General features: G+C 42.4%; 1 protein-coding gene across 4 annotated transcripts in view; it reads left to right on the top strand.

Annotated features, from left to right (window-relative positions):
- Positions 1-21,502, top strand: part of clstn1 (calsyntenin 1) — a 39,464-nt gene extending 17,962 nt beyond the window's left edge. For 2 of the 4 annotated variants that reach the window (XM_068733946.1, XM_068733947.1), the window contains 16 exons: positions 588-783; positions 1,682-1,890; positions 2,671-2,820; positions 3,106-3,291; positions 3,413-3,661; positions 5,420-5,541; positions 5,694-5,856; positions 6,238-6,288; positions 7,340-7,497; positions 7,890-8,038; positions 9,046-9,290; positions 14,547-14,717; positions 15,046-15,191; positions 15,311-15,446; positions 16,271-16,455; positions 18,067-21,502. In XM_068733946.1, coding sequence (XP_068590047.1) covers positions 588-783; positions 1,682-1,890; positions 2,671-2,820; positions 3,106-3,291; positions 3,413-3,661; positions 5,420-5,541; positions 5,694-5,856; positions 6,238-6,288; positions 7,340-7,497; positions 7,890-8,038; positions 9,046-9,290; positions 14,547-14,717; positions 15,046-15,191; positions 15,311-15,446; positions 16,271-16,455; positions 18,067-18,261 — 2,711 coding nt within the window. In that variant the 3' untranslated portion in view covers positions 18,262-21,502. The remainder of the gene's footprint in view (positions 1-587; positions 784-1,681; positions 1,891-2,670; positions 2,821-3,105; positions 3,292-3,412; positions 3,662-5,419; positions 5,542-5,693; positions 5,857-6,237; positions 6,289-7,339; positions 7,498-7,889; positions 8,039-9,045; positions 9,291-14,546; positions 14,718-15,045; positions 15,192-15,310; positions 15,447-16,270; positions 16,456-18,066) is intronic. The other 2 variants (XM_068733948.1, XM_068733949.1) reach the window with 1 other exon arrangement.
- The last annotated feature ends 4 nt before the right edge of the window (positions 21,503-21,506 follow it).

Below are 21,506 nucleotides of genomic sequence, written 5' to 3' on the forward strand. Positions count from 1 at the left end.
TTTTTTTCTTTCACAGACCTTTTCGGGTTTTGATGACTGAATTGGTGCTTATTACAGTGCTATTTCACAAATCTTAATTTTTTTTAATTATGTAAATTATTGTTTCTATCATACAATAGGCTGTAATTTGTATTCATTACAGAGATAAATGATCTTCGCTTCAAATACTGTTTTCTATGTACCTACATTTTGGGCTTGGTTTTATGAATTTGATTTCTAATATCCTAAGTACCCCTGTGAAATGCCTGTCCATATCTTTTCGGTTTCTGCCTGCATGACTGGATGCAATGTTTTCAAGTGGCTTGGAAAAGACACTCCGTCTTCTATGATACTAAATGTCCCACACCCTCTCCCGACTCCCCCCTGAGTACTCACCCATATGACAGTGCTTTTGGGCTTCCTCCACAGACACCACCCATCCCAATCTACAACTCCCTGGCACCCAAAATCTGTGGCTGATCTTTTTTTTTTTTTGCGTGAATTTATGGTTTTCATTGTTAACACAATTTTTCATTTAAACAATAATATTCTACACCTGACGTCAGTTATTGTGAGCAAAATCTATTTTTGGCTCTTGACGTGTTCAGGTGAGATTTGCGGGTTCAGGATCCACGGGCAGAATGTCCCCTTCGAGGCAGTGGTCCTAGACAAGTCCACTGGCGAGGGGGTCATCCGAGCCAAGGACAAGCTGGACTGCGAGCTGCAGAAGGAGCACACCTTCACCATCCAAGCCTATGACTGTGGAGAGGGTCCTGATGGCGCCAACATGAAGAAATCCCACAAGTGAGTCAACCTTTAAACCTCGAGTTGTCCTCTCTGTCTTTGACTAGATTCTTCTTAGTTTGACTGTACAATCAGAGTGCAGTCAGTTCTGTTTTGCTTTTGTATATTCATGACACAGAAAATTACTACAAAATACATACAGATTGAAGCATAAAATTAGAACCTGCTCTCTCATATTTTTGGGGATTCATTAAGGGTGCTTTCACACCTAACCCATTAGGTGTGGTTCATATGCAACAGTAGGATAGTAAAGATGTGATTTCACCATGAATTCAAAAGCTAAACTCTAATATTCTGCTGATTGTGGGAATATTTAAGGGGGTGATGTCCAAAGCGATCCATATAACTATCCAAGATCATTTGGTAAATATGCCAACATGAATGCTCATCAGGACATGAGTGGAGAAATGTACCCTGATGAGCGTGTGTTCTACTTAATGTGTTTTGACAGTTTCCCATCAAAAAGTGAATCAATAGTGAGTTAGTTGCTGCTCTAATCAGATCTATTTTTAGTCTGGACTAAGAAAGCGTAAGAAAGCTTATAGTCAATTATTTCTTTGTGAGAAATGTATGATCACCAGAGAAGAAAAATAAACATGCTGCAAAGCAACGTTTGACTTGATTTGACACCAAAATTAGATTTTTCCCGGTGTGTCCATGAAGCGATGACGCAGGATAACAGTTGCCAAAATTTATTAAATGAATGAGTCACCTGTCAGTCCATAGGACATGTTCATTCCTCTGTTGCTTTTGATATTAATAAGTCAGTGTGAACATCAATAGACCAGAACAGAATCATGAAATGTGACAATAATATATTTTTCTCTGGTTACATTTTAAGTAAGTATATCTTGAACATCCCACGCTGACAGTCCTGACTCAAGCATGTCTCTTTCAGGGCCACTGTCCACATCCAGGTAAACGACATCAATGAGTATTCACCAGTGTTCAAAGAGAAGTCCTACAAAGCCACCGTTATCGAGGGAAAGAAGTATGACAGCATCCTGAAGGTGGAGGCAGTGGATGCTGACTGCTCTTTCCAGTTCAGCCAAATCTGCAACTACGAGATCGTCACACCTGATGTGCCCTTCACCGTTGACAAAGATGGTAAGAACCTACAACTAGCAGCCTTGTGTTAGTGCATGTCTGCAGGCCTTAGAGCCACATTGTTATTGACACACCATATTGATCTGTCATTTAGAATTCAAGGCAGCTTGTTGCCTTGTGAAACGATGACGGTCTCCTTGAAATGTCACCCGAGTTGGACAATCATTTCAGACTATAGGGGGATTTATCTTTGTGTCTTGTAAAAGAAAATTAAAGATCCAGAAAAAAAGACATCCGATATCAAGACTCAGCTGATGTGATGCCCGGCTTTGATAAAAAAGGAAATACAGATGGGTGACAATAGGAGCAGAACAATCAGTGTGAAGATGCATAATGTTGGTGAAGGTGCTCAACTGTGACGGTAAATTAGTGTTTGAAAAAAGAAATAGCCTGAGATTAGATCTGATTTTGGTCAAACAAATTCCTTCCCTTTTCTTTAATCATTTGCATGCTAATCAGGCTACACATTAGCTTGGTAATGAACAATATAGCAGCTTAAGGAAAAAGATGCAAGTCAAAATATTACAATGTGGCCCTAAAGAGACGTCAATTCATATATTGTGCTTTTAGTTCAGCTTGACAGTGAATCACTTTTGGGCCTTTTAGCAAAGATTCTAATTCTAGTTGGCAGTTTTTAAAAATATTTAAAAATAGTGTGCTATAGTTGAGTTTTGCTCAAATGTTTTTTTTATTAATTTCCCTGCACAGCTGCAGCTTTGAAATTAAACAAAGAGCATCCCTGGCACTCTCTCTTTTTTTTTTTTTTCCTGCTTCCCTCAGGCTTCATCAAGAACACAGAGAAACTGAGCTACGGCAAAGAGCGCATGTACAAGCTGACTGTGACAGCCTACGACTGTGGAAAGAACCGTGCCTCAGAGGACGTTCTGGTCAAGATAAGCGTCAAGCCCACCTGCAAACCCAGCTGGCAAGGTATCAAAGCTCTCCTCTACTCGCTGTAGCTCGCCCACCATCACTGTTTAGGTGTGTCTCTGTGTTGAACAAAAGCGATCCACCAATGCAGAGCCCACACAGGCTGCCATTGTCCAAAAGGTTGTTTAAACTGCAAGGGCTTTCATCGTGTTTATGAAAGAACTGAAGTACTTAAAGTTCTTAAAGAGTAATTACTATTGCCTCAGTATTGACTGCTCACATGTTATCAGCGATGTGCTGAAGGACATCTTTTCGTTCTACTCTACCTCTGGCTTTGTCTTTCAGGCTTCAATAAGAGGATTGAATATGAGCCTGGCACAGGTAGCCTGGCTCTTTTCCCCAGCATGCACTTGGAGACCTGCGACGAGCCAATCACGTCCATCCGAGCCGACATTGACCTGGAAACCAACCATATTGGCAAGGGCTGCGACCGTGATACCTACTCTGAGAAGTCTCTGCACAAGCTGTGTGGTAAGTAACAGCTCCACCGGAAATGGTTATTGTCAGTATTGCATCATTGGAATCACAATATTTTTTTAGGAAATCCAAGTGCCCTAAATAATTGCCTTTGCACTCTTTGATTGTTGTCTAGGAGCCAGCTCCGGCACCGTGGAGCTTCTGCCGGCACCCAGCAGCTCTGCAAACTGGACGGTAGGTCTGCCCACCGACAACGGGCATGACAGCGACCAGGTGTTTGAGTTCAATGGCACCCAGGCCATCAAGGTCCCTGAAGGCCTGGTGAGCACCAGCCTGAAGGAGCCCTTCACCCTCTCTGTGTGGATGAGACATGGCCCCGGGGCCCACGAGAAGGAGACCATCCTCTGCAACTCTGACAAGACAGGTAATGTCCCTCGAGAAGCTCCAGTTTAACTATTAGTTTAATTGTATTATGAGCTGACATTGGTTTGCAGGTTGTCAACTGTAAAAAGACAAAATAACATACATAATTAAAGGCATAATCTGTGATCCAAATATACATAACCCACTATAATACAGATATGAACGTGACTCACTCCTGTATTGATTGTCAGGTCCTCGAACTCAAAGTTGTTTTAGTTAATTTTTATGTTTGTGGTGTTGCTAAAGGGTTGTTGACCTGAGTACTATTTGTAAAATGCTAGTAAACAAAAGGCCTGTACAGTTCAGAAACTAACTAACTGACATTGTTTTTATTTTTAAATGGTAAGTCAAACTCTGAACTTGTATGTAAATATACCTTTTATTTATACAGTCAAAAACTGCTGATTGGACCATTTGACATTAATGGCAGAAACGCATTAAAGCAGCACCAAACAATACGTAAAACTAGTACCATACATGTATTAACCATTGTAAGACCTGACATGCACTCGGTTATCTAAGAAATGTACATTAAAATAGCTGGTATCTACTGTATCTACTGGCCTTTTCTATTTCTGTCACTAGCTGTACATTTTGCATGTGGTCTTCTTGATCTTATTGACTGTAAAGTCTGTGCCATGTTCAGTAAGAGGCAGTTCATCAGCTTCTGTTCGACCGCTTATATAAGAAGGATTACATCAGAACGGCTGTGCCCCGGACAGGAAGCTCCCATACCCGTGATCTCAGCACCATTCATGACCTCCATTGAGCGCAGCATCTGTTTCAAAGAAACATTAATGCATCACGTTCAGTTCTTCTACGTTTTAGTCTTTAGTTCTTAATACTGAAACTGTGAAGCATGGACATTAGATTTTGGACCACCAATGTGACCACAAATGCGGTGAAATAATTGTGTTAACTATCAAATTAATCTGTTGGTTATTTTTGGATTAATTGATTGTTAAGTTAAATGCAGACTGTCCCTTAGTATGGATATTAATACACTGTAATTTTAAATCACAATCAGACCAGAGTCCAGAATCCTATTTCTGAAACATGATATGATACTATGTTACTTCCTAAAAGGGTGGCCAGTTGTTGATGTGATTATCTTAATCAAAATGAGGGGAAGACAAAGCTTTTCAGGTCTGTTAATGGATGATAAGTTCTCATTTCATTTAAATTACATAGACCTGCAGTGTAACCTGATGCTTTCTAATTATACCGTTTGACATCATATGACAGATATTACAATAGACTAAGCCTATATATATATTGAGAAAAGTATTGTAAATCTTTGAATCTGTTCAAAGCTTAACAGCTAGCAGCTGTTTAGTACAAAGATTACATGTACAGACGAAGACTTCTTGACTTCTGTTGTTTTTGACAGCTTCCTCCAAGAAAATGATCTATGGTTGCACTTCCACTTTAGAGAACGGTACAATAGGAATTGGTTGTGGAACTTTTCTGCCATTGTGAAAACCTATTGAGGCATGTTTGTATGTTATGAAATTGTCATGGGCTGATAATGACAAATCCAAATTAGGCACATAGCTGAAGGCTTGTGCTTGCAACCTTCAATTGTTTACCAGTCCTTTATTGCCTTTGTGTTCGTCATCAGTAAATATAACGCAGTAATACAATAAATAGGCTACATAAGATTTTTCTGTTATTGTGTTGTAGTATTCACATGGTTACACATTTACATATAAATTCTAGAGCTAGTGTCATGTCTCCCCTCTCATATTCTCCACCACAGAGATGAACAGACACCACTACTCGCTGTACGTCCACAACTGCAGGCTGATCCTCCTCCTGCGCCAGGACCCATCAGAGGCAGAGAACTACAAACCAGCCGAGTTTCACTGGAAACTCGACCAGGTCAGCTGCTTTTAATACCAGACTGTGTTTGGAGGATGATAGCCTGTGTAACACATGATAATTAACCAAGAATAAAGTGAGGTAGAAAGCGTTAAGTAACTCTCACGGTCCCAATTTCAGCTTTTACATTCCCTCTGTTGTGTCCTTCACAGGCGTGCGACAAAGAGTGGCATCACTATGTGCTGAATGTGGAGTTGCCCACTGTGTCTCTGTTTGTGGATGGCACTACATTTGAGCCCTTCCTGGTTACAGAGGACTACCCACTGCACACCTCCAAGATCGAAACGCAGCTCACCATTGGTGCCTGCTGGCAAGGTAAACTCTTCAATTAATTTTTTAGAGGAATGCTGTGAGAGAATACATTAATATGAAATTATATTAATATAAGTCTGAAGCACAAATGCATTGTAAAGAAAGAAGTGAATATCTTTATGGTTTCTGTAACATTTAGCTATTTCTGGTGGCTAAAATATGCTTTTAATGCAACTTGATAATCTCATATTATGTTATAATAATTATTATATATTTGTTGATTAGAGCTTGTGTAAAAATGTAGCATGCATGCTATTGTATTAACTCTTTGTTAGATTCTTAAATGATGCACCATGGCATACCTATTTAGCATCTGAATCGCTGCTACAGATCCTCAACCTTCCTCCCTGTCTCTCCTTGCTCTCTTGTTTCTGTCCTTTACAGACAACTCAGGACATGACAATGACACTGAGTCAGTCTCTGAGCCCACCTCAGGTTGCTCAAATCTTTCCCTTACTCCTCAAATATGTCCATGTGTCCACAATGTCCCACCAAGCTAACTGCATCGTCATACCATTCCGACTCAAATGATTCTTACGCATTGTAGATGCAGAACAATTTGTTTTTTCATAAGTGTTTGGAGCATGATGCAGTATGGATGAGTGTGGTTTTAATGCTGCCTGCATCATTTTTTTGTTTCGTTTTCTTCATTCTCTATTTATGCGCTCTTCTCACTGCAGCAGCCAGTTTTTTCACCGCAGCCTGATACACCTGAGCAGAAATAGACCTATAATGAGCACAAAAATCTGACCTGGCTGCAGCATTCTGATCCTGCAGGCTCTTCTTTCAGAACATGACCTTTGGGTCAGAAAAGTAAACTCCTCCATATCAGATAACAGGGCTTCAGCAACACACACACACACACACACACACACACACACACACATACATATACATATGACTTGATGACAGTGTGACCTTGAGACGTGGAGGTCCAGGTTTATCTCCGACTCTGCAGTGACGCAGACTTATACTCATTATGGTTTAGGGGGTAGACACAGCAGTTGTTTCCCGTCTCATTTGGCAGGATTGATTCACCTCACAGAAATACAGAAATACTCAGGAATATTAAAATTTCAAGGCTCATAATTTTTATGTATTTTAACATTTTGCACTCCTACCTTTATTAAGTGGAAATAAGGTGACTAAACAGGACTCATTTCACATTTTTTTTATATTTCTTTTTTGTTTCTTTTTTTCCCGATTGATGTCATTTTTTTCCACAGTAAGGCAGTGGTTCCCCCTCTTAATGCAGATGTTGCATGCATAAGGCGTGTATACGCTCATCCATCATTCTCCTGTCTCCCTCACTGGGCCTCAGGCCTTGTAAGGGCACACATACTAACTCGCATGAACGCCATTCACGCCAGCTTTGCACATTGAGAAAGCATGCTTGAATGCAGTCTGTGGAATGTACACTTGAGTAAATACTGCTGTGTGTTTCGTTATTGTTTTCTTCTCCTCTTCACTATCCTGATGTACCCAGGTGGAAATGCTAGAATGGCTCAGTTTTTCCGGGGGAACCTAGCGGGCCTGATGATCCGCTCTGGCAAGCTGGAGAACAAGAAGGTGATCGACTGTTTGTACACCTGCAAGGAAGGACTGGACGTGCAGCTGCCTGAGGAGGTAGCTTCAGCTGTCAAGGTGAGGAGAGCAGTGTTTTAGAGACCCAAAACACACTCAACCTCAGTCAGGCTAGACTGAGTATATGTTTGCATCAAGAAAACTCAGTGGTTGCAAACATTTTAGGCTTGTGATCCTAGTAGGGGAAGCAAAATGGTGGACTCTGAACTCCTTTCACAGGTTGCATCTATGTGTGGATTGTGATCAGTTCAATCAAAGTGTGATCTGAACAGTTTGTAGAGGCCTGAAGAGATTGGAATATCCAGCATTTTACAATAAAAAATCAGAAAGAAACAATGAATTATGTCATCCTGCAACCCCTCGGGGGGCTCCCTGCCACAAGGTTTGAAACCACTGCTCTACCTGAAAGAAAGAAATATGTGTATTAAATGTGAAATGATTTCTTCTCTCAGGTTGAGTTCAACCCCAACCAATCCTCTCTGACCGTGGAGGGCGACGACATTGATGCCTTTGACAAGGTGATGCAGCACATCTCCTACTTGAACTCCCGCCAGTTCCCGACCCCTGGCATCAGGCACCTCCGCATCTCCACCACCGTCAAGTAAGTAGCAGAAACCAAAAATACTTCACCAGTTATTATCTCGTGTCACCTCATCTATCAGCAGCCAGACGTTTAAGGAAACAGGTTCTATCTGCCTAATAGACATTCAGACAGGGTTGCTCTGTCTGCTTGGAATGTAAGGATGGTTGCATGAGGTAAAATAGAGGTCAAAAGTGTTTCCTAATTTCCATAACAAAGAAGGTAAACATAAAATGTATGAGGGGCTGGATGTTGCTTTTTGTTTGTCAGTTCTCTTTGATGTAGATTTCTTTTTTTGATAACGGTTATGTATTCAGAGACTGAAAGGTGAATAACAAAACAGCATTACATTTACAGAGGATGTATAATGTATTAAGACTTTCTGCTGATTCTACTTGAAGATCAGTTCCAGTTAGTGTTGTAGTTTAACTTCTTGTTAGCAAATGCACAAATCTGCATCAACACTGAGTTTTATTGGGTGGAAGAGGACACACTGTAATATGGTATTTTTCATTCACAGTGAAATGAAAAATTACCCTTGTAAGCTTTTTCTCCACACCAAATACATATACAGATATAAGCTAAGAATATGTTCATGTGTTTTTATGTTTTTTTCCATTCCTGGAAAAGATCATAGTATTTCTTAGTACTGACTACGAAATGAGGCTAGTGCACGTGCACCCAGTTCTACAATGATTAAAATGTATAAAGGAATGTGGAATTATAAATCTGACAGAAATGAAGCGTATGCCTATTTCTGTGCATATAAGCAGTCGTGAATCTACACAGTTTTATCCATCTGGCCCCTAGTGGCTTGAATTTATTCACTTTCACTTGTCACGTTTGTTTTGAAACTGTAACAAAACTGTCCATTTCAGTGTTATCTCTTTCCCCATCACCTTGCCTGAACTGGACATATATTAGATAATGGAAGCAGGGCACATTCAAAGCAGAGAGAACCAGCAACTTAATCAAACTATGATAAAACACACATGTTTCCAGGTATTCAAACTAAAATCTTCCCTTAGATGCTTCAACGAGGAGTCCTGCGTAACAGTGCCAGATGCCGAAGGTTATGTGATGGTGCTGCAGCCTGAAGAGCCCAAGATCAGCCTGAGTGGCATCGACCACTTTGCCCGCAGCGCCGCCGAATTCGAGAGCCAGGAAGGTGTGACGCTGTTCCCCGAACTACGCATTGTGAGCACCATCACCCGCGAAGTGGAGGCCGACACTGAGTCTGAAGCGGCAGAGGGAGCCGATGATGACCCTACGGGTGAGACAAATGCACATATGTCCCTTACGATAACCCCAGATAATGTTATAGCGAATTTGTAGATATAGCTTACCCATTTTCAGGGGATTGATTGTGTTCTTAGCTCAACAATCTGTTCATCTTCTGAGTTTTAGCCACTGAATATCTACTTCTAAACTACCACATATGTAATGTTAGTCTTGTGCCCTCTGAGGCAGTGCGATACACAGTGATACCCTATCCGTCGCCTTGGTTTGAATTACCTTAGACACTGATTGTGTACAGTTCATAGCGGTGTAGATGTACAGTAGAAGGTGATGGTGAGCTATTATGCCTGGAGGCCGAAGGGATTGGACACAGACAGAGCGAGAGGGAGGGAGATAAGTTGTTTACTACTTTCTGGGAGGGGCAGTGACCGGCCAGCCATCTGTTGTGTGAGCAGTCTTGTGCATGAGCTAAGTCGTGTAGAGACAATAGACCTGACACAGATACAGGGAGATGCAGTGTCCTGTGGCGAACAGCAGGCCATATGGCACAAAAGGGCTTACAGAGATCTGTAGCTATTACCTGCATTACCCTGCCCCACCTTCCACAACCAACAAAGGAGATGTCACAGCAGATGATTAAGAATCACCTAATAGCAGCTTCCACTGAGTCAAAAGGTGCACTCTTATTTGCATGGAATATTAATTGGTATATTAAATTAAAAGTATAAATTAAAATTCCTTTCATGTCGATATGAGTTTCTGAGTTGTTTTCCATGTTTTATACCTTTTTCTTAAACAAATAAAACTTGACTAACAGATTTTACACACACTGCTGTTGACAAAGTAGCACCATACTGCTTTTCAAACACTAAACATGAAACAAATTTGCTGTTTACAACACTGTGGTCAAACTGCAGTAGTTCATGATGAAGCACAGCTATCTAGCCTACCTGTTGTATTGACAATGGTAGTAGCTCAGCTCAAGCTAGGCTCTACTGTTGCTGATTATTTCTAATGATCAAACTGTGGTGGCCCTTGTGTTATCTTCTAGATTCAGTTCTTCATCCTCCCCTTCTAACGTTCACCCTTTAACATTAATTGCTTTCTAAAATATGAGATTCTAGAAGCTCATTAACTAGTCTTTGTTTTTATCAACTGGTAATTTCACATAAACAGGATGATATGTTATGTGACGACGGGAATAGGAATATTCTTTTTTTTTTCTCATCTTTCATACATTTCAAGTGTTAGCGTGTTAAAGGGTAACCAACTTTACACATGAAGTCTGAAGGTGTTGAGTAAGAAAGAAGCTATCTTACCAGAGCTCTGCAGCCCGCTCCTCATCTCTGTTTGAGGCTAGCAACTCAATGCTACATTAGCTGCTACAATTTCAGAATATCTGACCCAACTGTCAGTGGTTGATTTGCATTCTGGGTAATGTAGGTGGCAGTTTTTGATAAGGAAGAATAATGCATGGAATAAATAAGACAGTATCTCTATTTCTGCTGCATTGATTTTGATCCATCTGTTTTTTTAAATTGCCCATCATTGGTCCGACATGTTATAGGAGTGCAATGCAATTAAGTGGAGTACTCTTACAAACTTGTGTATCCATCTCCTGGTGGACCAGCTGAACTTCTAAACTCACCTGCATTTGATAAGTATCTTGTTCTTGCTCTTTAAACTGTACTTAGGCCTGTTTTAAAGTAACCTGCTTTGAACTGTCTCGATAGCTGTACTTAGGCCTGTCTCAGTGGCCTCAGTTGTGAAGTGCTATCTGAGTTTCTGCTTGTTTGAAACGGCTTGTTTGATCAAGCCTGGTTCACTGATTGCAAAGGAGGAGCTTCCACTCCTGGCAGACAATGAGCAATCAGTAGATAGCTGTACTTAACCACTGCTGGAAGCGTCAGCTTTCAAGCGTCTGGCAAACGAAGGCTAGGGCAAACGAAGGCAACAGGCTGACTTTTTCAAGCCCGACTTTGTCAAGCTAAGACTTCTTGAGCGTGTACTACCATGTGTTTGCATCCTATCTCTGTCCGGTACTCTGCCCGGCGGTCACGTAGACATTGGGCAGCTTTCAGGAGCCGCGACCCCACTAACCTCATCTATCCTACTCTCTCAGCTCGGGGCGAGCAAGTGGTGGCGGGGGGACTCTGGAACTGCCAGTCGGCAGTGCCGAAAGCTGAGTTCATCTCGGGCTACGCTTCCTTGCACTCCCTTAACTTTCTTGCTCTAACTGAGACCTGGATCACACCAGAAAACACCACCACACCCGCAGCGCTGTCAGATGTGTACTCTTTCTCTCACACTCCCAGAGCTGCGAGGCGGGGTGGTGGTACTGGCCTGCTAATTTCCCCAAAATGGAAATACTCTCTTGTCTCTGTTCCCCAGTTCTCCCCGTCCTCTTTCGAATTTCATGCTGTTACTGTCACTTATCCAGTCAAGCTCACCATTGCTGTTGTGTATCGCCCACCAGGGCCTCTTGGTGAGTTCCTGGAGGAGCTCGACACATTAGTCTCGCACTTCCATGATGATGGCTCGGCGCTCATCCTGCTTGGTGACTTCAACATCCAGACCGATAAGCTTGAACCTCTTCTTTCATTCCTCTCCTCCTTTGACCTTTACCACTCTTCTTCTCCTCCTACCCACAAGGCCGGCAACCAGCTGGATCTTATCTTCACTAGGCACTGTTCTACTGCTAACCTCTCTGTCACTCCCCTCCAGCTCTCCGACCACTATTTCACGTCCTACTCCCTCTCCCTATCCTCTGCTCCATCACTTCCTCCACCTACCCACATGGTTTCTACCCGGAGTCATCTCCGCTCCCTCTCCCCTGCTGATCTTTCCTCTTCTGTCACCTCTGCTCTCCCTGACCCTGAATCCTTCTCTCTCCTATCCCCTGATACTGCTACTGATCTTCTCCTCTCCACCCTAACTTCTACTTTGGACAAACTCTGTCCCTTCACCTCCAGGCCTGCACGCCCAACTCCACCTGCCCCGTGGCTGTCGGACTCAGTGCGTACTGATAGACGGAGCCTAAGAGAGGCTGAGCGTAAATGGAGAAAAGGCAAACTCCCGGAGGACCTTCTTAACTTCCAAGCTCTTCTTTCCACTTTTTCCTCCTCTCTATCTACTGCTAAAGCTGCGTTCTTCCGCTCTAAAATCCTAACCTCTGCTTCCAATCCTAAAAAACTCTTTGAAACTTTCACTTCACTCCTCCAACCCCCACCCCCTCCTCCTACTTCCTCCCTTCTCCCTGATGATTTCGCCAACTTCTTTGACAAAAAGGTAAACGATATCAGATCCTCCTTCTCTCAGCCCCTCTCTCCCTGTCCAATCCTGCCCCCACAGCTCTCCCTCCCATCTCCACGCCCCATCTTACCCTTTCTGGCTCCTCTCTCCCCTAACGAGGTCCTCAACCTTGTTATGTCTAACCGCCCCACCACGTGCTCCCTTGACCCGATCCCTTCCCCTCTTCTTCAGTCTATTGCAACTGAACTCCTTCCTTTCCTCACCCACCTCATCAACACATCTCTTGTTTCAGGATGCTTTCCCACGGCCTTCAAGGCCGCCAGAGTCACCCCCCTTCTGAAGAAACCATCACTTGACCCCTCTGATGTCAAGAACTTCAGACCGGTTTCTCTTCTACCCTTTCTATCCAAAACACTTGAACGTGCTGTCTTTAACCAACTGTCTTCCTATCTCCACCAAAACAGCTTTTTGGACCCTCACCAGTCCGGGTTCAAAGTGGGTCACTCGACAGAGACGGCCCTCTTTGCGGTGACAGTCGCTTCACGCCGCGAAAGCTAACTCTCTCTCCTCTGTCCTGATTCTCCTGGACTTGTCTGCGGCGTTTGACACTGTGAACCATCAAATCCTCCTCTCATCCCTCGAGGGGATGGGCGTCTCAGGCTCTGCACTCTCCCTGTTTGCATCCTACCTGACGGGTCGATCCTACCAGGTGACCTGGAGGGGGGCCGTGTCGGAACCACGCATGCTGACTACGGGGGTTCCGCAAGGGTCAGTTCTGGGCCCCCTTCTCTTCTCGCTCTACACAACATCTCTGGGTTCTGTTATTCGCTCGCATGACTTCTCCTACCATTGTTATGCCGATGACACCCAGCTGGTCTTGTCATTTCCCCCCGGTGACACCCAAGTGGAGACACGTATCGCTGCATGTTTGGCTGACATCTCGAAGTGGATGACGACACACCACCTCAAGCTCAACCTAGACAAAACTGAGCTACTGTTCCTCCCGGGGAAGGGTTGCCCACACCGGGACCTGTCCATCACCATTGATGATACCGTGGTGACGCCAACTCGGACTGCGAGGAACCTGGGTGTGACCCTGGATGACCAACTGTCATTCTCGGCAAACATTTCATCCGTTACACGCTCCTGCAGATTCCTGCTCTACAACATCAGGAGGATTCGTCCCTTCCTGACTGACGAGACGGCGCAGGTTCTCATCCAGGCTCTTGTCATCTCCCGCCTGGACTACTGCAACTCTCTACTCGCCGGAGCCCCGGCGTCGGCCATCAGACCTCTGGAGCTTGTCCAGAAAGCCGCAGCTCGCCTGATGTTCAATCGCCCCAAGTTCTCCCACACAACTTCTTTTCTCCGTTCTCTACACTGGCTACCTGTAAGAGCTCGCATCCAGTTTAAGACTCTGGTGCTAGCCTACAGGGCAGTGAAAGGAACAGCTCCTTCCTATCTCCAGGCCATGGTCAAGCCTTACACCCCCGCCCGACCACTTCGCTCTGCTGCCTCGGGGCGATTGGTTGCCCCGTCGCTCAGAGGTCCTGGCAGCCGATCGACTCGGTCACGGCTGTTTTCTGTCCTGGCCCCCCAGTGGTGGAATGAACTTCCCACCGACATCAGGACAGCGGAGTCGCTGCCCATCTTTCGGCGCAGGCTGAAAACCCACCTCTTCAGGAAGTGCTATCCTGAGCCTTCCACTTAGCGCTTATTGTTTTCATACTAGCTTGTTGCACTTATTGTATTCGTATTACTTATAGCACTAACTGTTTTTCTTGTTTCTGCCCTGTACTTTGGCTCTGAGTTATGCTCTGCTTCATGCTCTTAGATGCTTGTTTGGAAAAGGAAATGTACTTATGACTTCTGGTGACTAGTAGTTCTTTTGATTACCAATGTTGAATGCACTTATTGTAAGTCGCTTTGGATAAAAGCGTCTGCTAAATGACTGTAATGTAAAAATGTAATGTAACTTACATTACAGACCCGATGTACAATCCTAAGCCCTAATCTTTTCTCTCCATTGCTCTTTCAGTCCAAGAGACAGTGGTGTCCGAAGAGATCATGCACAACCTGGACACATGTGAAGTGACTGTGGTGGGAGACGAGCTGGACGGGGAGCACGAGGGCCTGGAGGTGGACATGTCCCAGCTGCAGCAGCATGGCCTGGAGATGAGTTCCTCTAACTTGGGCCTCGTCATCACCGGTACAGACACAGAGCTTTCCAGACATATCTGTGATACAATGAAAGCTTTGCACAAGATATCTGCTTTATATAAGAAGGACATTTTTTGAAATATGTTTAATACTGAGGCCTCAAATATTAACAAATATACATATGTATAGGTGTAGTTATTAAAAGTTTAAACTAGAGCGATTTGAAGTCAGTTACCCAGTCTACTGTCTCACGGGGTATAATCTTTAAGGATACATTTCTAAATCATCTTAAAACCACAAATTATTTTCCAAACATACTATTCCACAGCAATACTCTATACGTATCTTTGACACAAGCTCTCCTCTGTATGTTCCAGGTGTGAACACCATGGCCAACTACGAGCAGGTCCTGCATCTTATCCGTTACAAGAACTGGCACACAGAGGCTCTCTTTGACAGGAAATTCAAACTGGTCTGCTCCGAGCTCAACGGCCGCTACATCAGCAATGACTTCAAGGTCGAGGTATGACTGAGCATTTATGTGACGCATTCAAAACAGAGGAGTGCAAGCAGTGCCCTAAATACGTTAGCTACATCTGACATTTTGCGACCGTATGTGTTTCTGGTTTTTATTCTTTCTAGGTGAATGTCATCCACACAGCCAATCCTGTGGACCATGCCAACAATGCCATGGTGCAGCCCAACTTCATTAACCCTGTGCACCATGCCTCTGTGGATCTGTCCGGTCACAACCTGGTCAACTCTCACCAGGCGTCAGGTACTGCAGCATGTGAAACGTCAGGGTTCAAAAACAATACGCCATGTTTCTATCTTTGTACTTTGCATCATGCAAGCCAAGACTCTGTTACTCTGTTTTCGTCTTTCATGACTTTCAAGCATCATATATTTTATTTTATTTTATTTTCATCACTTGATGACTGATTGAACTTCTCATTTTTACCTACTGAAACTTCACCCAGTTGCAGCATTTTACTCATATATTTAAATGAATAACAAACAGCATAATCAAACTAGTAATCTGCTTAATTGTTGTTGCTGTAGAAAAAAATGTTTAGTCTCTGGTGTGACAAACATTGCTAGGGATGGATTACAATCTATTAACCAGAAGTAGGGCACGTATGAAACACTGGTGGTTTGCCTGTATTTTTTTTTTTTTCTGTTGCACAAGTTTAGGGATTACACTTGAGTGCTGTCTGTGACATCTGTACACATGGCAGTCTGAACTCAACCTTTTATTTCCTGGCTTCAGTAATCCTCTGGGCTGTCAGGCTCACTAAGCCTGCCACACAAAAAGAGAGGCCCTTTCCTGATAATATGGGGCAAATATGGAGCAGGTTGGAGGGACACAGGCAAAGCTATTTAAAGACACACACCTAGAGCTGCAGAAAGCATCCATCTGCAGTTTACCGAGAAGCTATTAACATCAACGCTGGCGCACCATGACACTAAAGTCCTTGAAGTACCCTCAGACAGACGCTGTGTCTCCCCACATAAAGCTCTAACAGGGTTTCCATTTGCAAATTGAACATAATTCACCTCTAACCTATCATTCTGTGTTCGCTTGTTTTTGCTTCATCACAGTTGTACCCAGCGCTGCCACCATTGTCATTGTGGTGTGCGTTAGCTTCCTGGTGTTTATGATCATCCTGGGTGTGTTCCGCATCCGAGCTGCACACCAGAGTACCATGAGAGACCAGGAGAGTGGCAAGGAGAACGAGATGGACTGGGACGACTCAGCCCTCACCATCACCGTCAACCCCATGGAGGTAATAACACACAGTGTGTTTGCAGGGAGGCAAAATAAGTGAATATTTTCTCTCGTGATGAGCCAGTGAAAAGCCGAACAGAATTTCAATTCTCTGTTAATGCTCCCTGGGTGATGTTGTGACTGTGGCCTAGTTTAGTCTAAGCTTTCATGATTGACAGCCCTGTGGGAATAGGGGAAGAGACTTTGTTTAATGTTACCTCGCTAATTATAATAAAAGATTTATATATCAATATTTGGATTATTTTTGTGCAACCGTGTTGTAGAGATTTAGAGCTTTTTTGTTTCCCCCAGCCAATAAAGCAGCACCAATATTTTTGTCTTCCAAAAGTCCAAAGGGAAAATGTTTAATGAATGAGTCAGTATGTACGCAGGATATAGATTTTTGTACAGTGGACTCACACCTTTTTGAGTCATGTGTGGGCTTGCATTCATTTATATTTTGTTCTTTGCTAATAGCTAGTAGGGATGGGCGATATGGAGAAAATCAAATGTCAACATCAATGATGAAACACCTCGATATTGTTATTGAGACAGTGTTGTAGGGTTGACTGTTGGTGCGTTAACAAATGATCAACAAAAAGAGACATTTGATATTCATCAGTAATGTGGACATAATAACTAAGTAGGTAAAGGCAAATAATAAAACATTCTGATAAGTTCATAAAAATACAATATCCAAAACCCAAGACGATATCTAGTCTCATATCACAATATGCGAGTCACAGAAATCCAGCGATTAGCATCTTAACTTGATGAGTAACCAGTTTGACAGAGAGCGTTTTTCTTCCCTCTCTAGTTACAAGTTTCAGGCCTGTTTCACCTCTGACTGGGTGCGGTCAGAGAAGTTCCCCCCGGTTGCAGCTTTATCCACATTCAACAGCGATGTCACAGTGTCCTGTGTTACACCTGTACTTCACTGCAGCAAAGTGAAAAATTAAACCACTAGAAAGAACTAAAAGGAGCTTTTCAGTGGGTGTCAAGGTGCTCTTTAACTGCAGTATTTACAACTGCTTGAGGGAAGTGGAACAGTCGGCCTAAATCCCATCACGGGTTGCAGTAGAGAAGATCAGCACATTGTATTTAGTGAAACCTCCTAGATTTGATCAAATGTGGTCTGCCGTGGGGTATGAAACTTAATGCAGTAAATGGTGAAAATCCAAACAGTCTCCTAACCAGCAGATCTTTTGTTTCTTTTGTCCTTGAGATCACAAACCAGTCTGGTTGGCTAACATGAGTGTGCTGTGTGCAGCTCACTGTTTCTAATATTGAGGTTAAACTTAGTTTCCCCTAACCACTATATGGTTTAAAGGTATTTTCTAATATCAGTTTATATCATGATGAGGGCAAATGTATGCAAAATCACATATACCAAACAGGTCAAAGGGCTTTGTTTCAATGTTTTGTTTAAGTGAGACCAAACTTGCATGTTTTTGCAATGATATTTAGGTCATTTTGAAAGCTGGTAGTATAGAGATGACAGAAAATAAGGGGACAGAAAGACGAAGACTGGACTCTGTGGGTAATGCGTATGAAGGAGTTTAGATCTCCACATAGTATATGCATTTTAGTGCCTCTTCACAAACAACCCCACCCTCTGTCTCTAATGCAGACGTACGAGGACCAGCACAGCAGCGAGGAGGAGGAGGAAGAGGAGGAGGAGAGCGAGGATGGAGAGGAGGAAGATGACATCACGAGCGCTGAGTCAGAGAGCAGCGAAGACGAGGAGGGCGCGGAGCCGGAGGACCAGCAGGGGGCCAGCAGACAGCAGCAGCTGGAGTGGGACGACTCCACCCTCACTTACTAAAACAGCACACACAAACACTCAACACACACACACACACACACACACACACACACACACACACACACGCGTGCACATTACCAACTCACACTCACTCAGATCCTCATACTCACTGCTCCACACACACTCCCACCCCCTACAAGGAGCCATGATGTAAAAAAAACAACAAAAAAATACAAAAAAGCAAAACTAAATTTCCTTCAGCGTGTATATGGTCAAGGCTTTCCTGTTGTTATCTTAGTGGTGGTACTCAGTGTAGTGTAGTCATCACCGGATTGCTGATTTTTACTGTTAATTTTTTTTATTTATTATATTTTAATTCCCAGGAAAACTTGGCCTACATTTGTTCTGAACTGAGTGAGGAAGCCAACCCTGCACTTTTTTGTTTTCTCTCAGACGTAAGGCTTTCAAATGGAGACTTTTTTCCCCCCTAATTTCTTTGCGTGATGCTTTTAGAATTGTTTGCCGCTAATCTCACATATAGCTTTGAATTGAGTTTTCTCGACTTGTAGTCCACAGTGAAACAAAACGATGCTTTTAACAAATAGATCGCTTTTTTTTTGCTTTTTTTATTCTTTTAGTGCATGAGGATATTTGAGAAGTCATATGTGTAGAGAAATAAATTGCTTTTTAAAGATTTTGTAAATATAAAGAAACCATGTAATTAGTCGATGTGTTAGTGAAGACCTTCTCAACGGGGTCCAATATCTAAAATGACACAGTTCGTAATGTAGAATAATTGTGTCACACAGGCTGTAGCATGTCGCTAAATTTCTTCAAAAGCTGTTCATCATGCTTGTACAAAAATGTCTGCTTCATGTTGAGAAACCCAGGACTGTTGAGCGGAGGTTTCCATGACAAAGTGGTGTCCATTTTGTCTTTTTATTTTTATTTTTTTGCAAAGAGGAAAATCTATTATTTAGCTTTTTCGTAGGCAGAACCGGTGGATGGTTTCAGCTTCATACATCGCTTTGCTTTGCTTGCACAGGTGGCAGTGCTCTACTTCAGGCGTCAGTGTATTTCATTCCCATTAGATCTCACTGTTGTACAGAAGGGATTTTTTTTTTGTTTAGATTAATCAAACTCAGAAATACTAACGTAAAAATCGACATTTCGTGTGGAACGGTACAAACACTAGGCCATCAAGGTACTGCAGTGCTGTTGATCTTGAAATGGGTACTAACATTTCTGCCAGTGAATTTGGAGAAGTAGAGAGATTTCCTCAGCAGCTTTAAAAGCCTTTTGTGCGTATCCCAGTGATGCTGTGTGGACAGAAGTAGGGAGGACAAAACCCTACAAACTACTGACAGAGCAGAGGAATGACAGACAGAGCCTGGTTGAATAGTGCAGTTGCTGGCATTGTTTTGAGGGATAGAAATGAAAGTACTTTTCAGGATTGTTTTATTGCAAGTTCCTTTTCCATGGCACGGCTATTTAACCAGAAATAATAATAAAGACATATATTAGATGCATTCTTAAACTGGTTCCAATTGCAGAATATGCACCGTCTTTATCGCAACACAAGGATTTACAACTGAGGTTATGACTGCATAGTTTACAAAAAGAAAACAGTTTGAAAATGAATCTTCTTATTCTTAAAACAAAATATTTTTTTGCTGTAGACCACTAGATTTTATTGTACATGTAACTGTACTGTAGAGTTGTTCTAAGATATTTGTTTACATTTGGTAAACTTCTTTTCCTTCTGGTGTCAGTATAAAGCTTATACAATTGATTGGGAAAATGTGTCCAACCTCTATCTCCTCTGACACTGTTGTCCATCACTATTGTATATATATCTTTCACAAAACCAGATACAGATGTACCTCCACGCTAAACTATTTGGTGTTTGTCTCATGTTTTTGGGTACCAAGTTAAAATGTTAACACTGCCCAAACCTGGACTAATTACAGCAGATCAGATTTGGGGCATAAAAGTGAACAGAATGTGGCAATATATCGGGATTAGAAAAGTTGGTGTTTTGAGTCTCATATTTAGCATTTTCAGAGGCCAAAATTGAATTCAAATACACATTTAAGGCTTTTTTTTGGAGACAGTTTCCAGGCTTCTTTTGAGGGTTTGAGTTGCACAGTTGTGTTTCTTAGATTCAATTAATTTATACTTTATCAAAGAGGTCTGTGGTGGAAATGTAGTGAACAGTCTCCCCTCCATGATGACTTGGACTGCAGGCTGAGATGGGAGTGCCTTTTTCCGATCATAGCGCAATTAGCAGGTCTAACAAAAACACTCATCTGTGCTCTTTTATTGAGGCAATTTGTGTTTGTTTGTTTGTTTTTTATTTGTATTTGTTTAATGCTAGATTTCTTACGGAGCTGGGGATTACATCTTGTTTCAGTTTGTTGTAACAGTACTCCACTGCTAGTTTTATTAAAAGTGAAAAACGTTTTACATAGATGTCATGTGTCCATGTTGATGTGTAGAGGAAGTAGATCCATATTGTATCTTCTATAGATATTGTACTAAATCATTGACGGAATACACCTTTAAAAAGATGTTCAGTACATTATGAAATTGCTTTGGCAGCATACATGGGTATACTGTTAACTGACCTATTTGTGTATAGTGGAAGGTAATTTTGAACAGCGTCCTATTGCCTGAGTTGTTGAGAAATGATTTTGAGGGCAGCATGAAATTCACAAGAACCAGAGTATAAGCCTGTCGAAATTCTCCGTTTCATTACGTCAAACACTTAATGTCCACATTTCATCTGCCATTTTAAAGTACAATACCATGGGTCACTGATATGTGCACACTGAATCATGAGTCAGGTCTCCAGTGACTCGACCACCTCCAGTTTTCTGGGTTTAATGCTTTCTGATCAGCCCCCCTGAGCTAAGTGTAGGTTGGTTGAATTGAATGTCACTGCCTAACAAACTGAAATGCAGCCATACTGTAATAACACTAAGATTTATTAAGGGGAATTTAATTTGCATGAACCACAAGTTTGTGTACGTTCCATGTGGTGTTGTGAGACAGGAGACGTGATACACTACTGATTCTCAGAATGTCTGTTTCACACGTCCACGACACTCCAGATATATATTTTTTTTCTTTTCTTTTAAAAATGTGCTCAAAACCGAAGGTGACGATGTTTTCAGAACGGTTGAATGCTTCCTTTGTGCTTGTTGGAGCTGCTCTCACTTTTCTACCAATTCAAAGGCAAATTGTAGTGAAGTTGATGCTTGCTCGTAAACAAAATAAAGGATGATGAGATGGGGTATAACTTC

Source organism: Cebidichthys violaceus, unplaced genomic scaffold, assembly GCF_023349555.1.
Source record: "Cebidichthys violaceus isolate CVI_PGR_0920_01 unplaced genomic scaffold, fCebVio1.0.p SCAF_6, whole genome shotgun sequence".
Classification (NCBI taxonomy): domain Eukaryota; kingdom Metazoa; phylum Chordata; class Actinopteri; order Perciformes; family Stichaeidae; genus Cebidichthys; species Cebidichthys violaceus.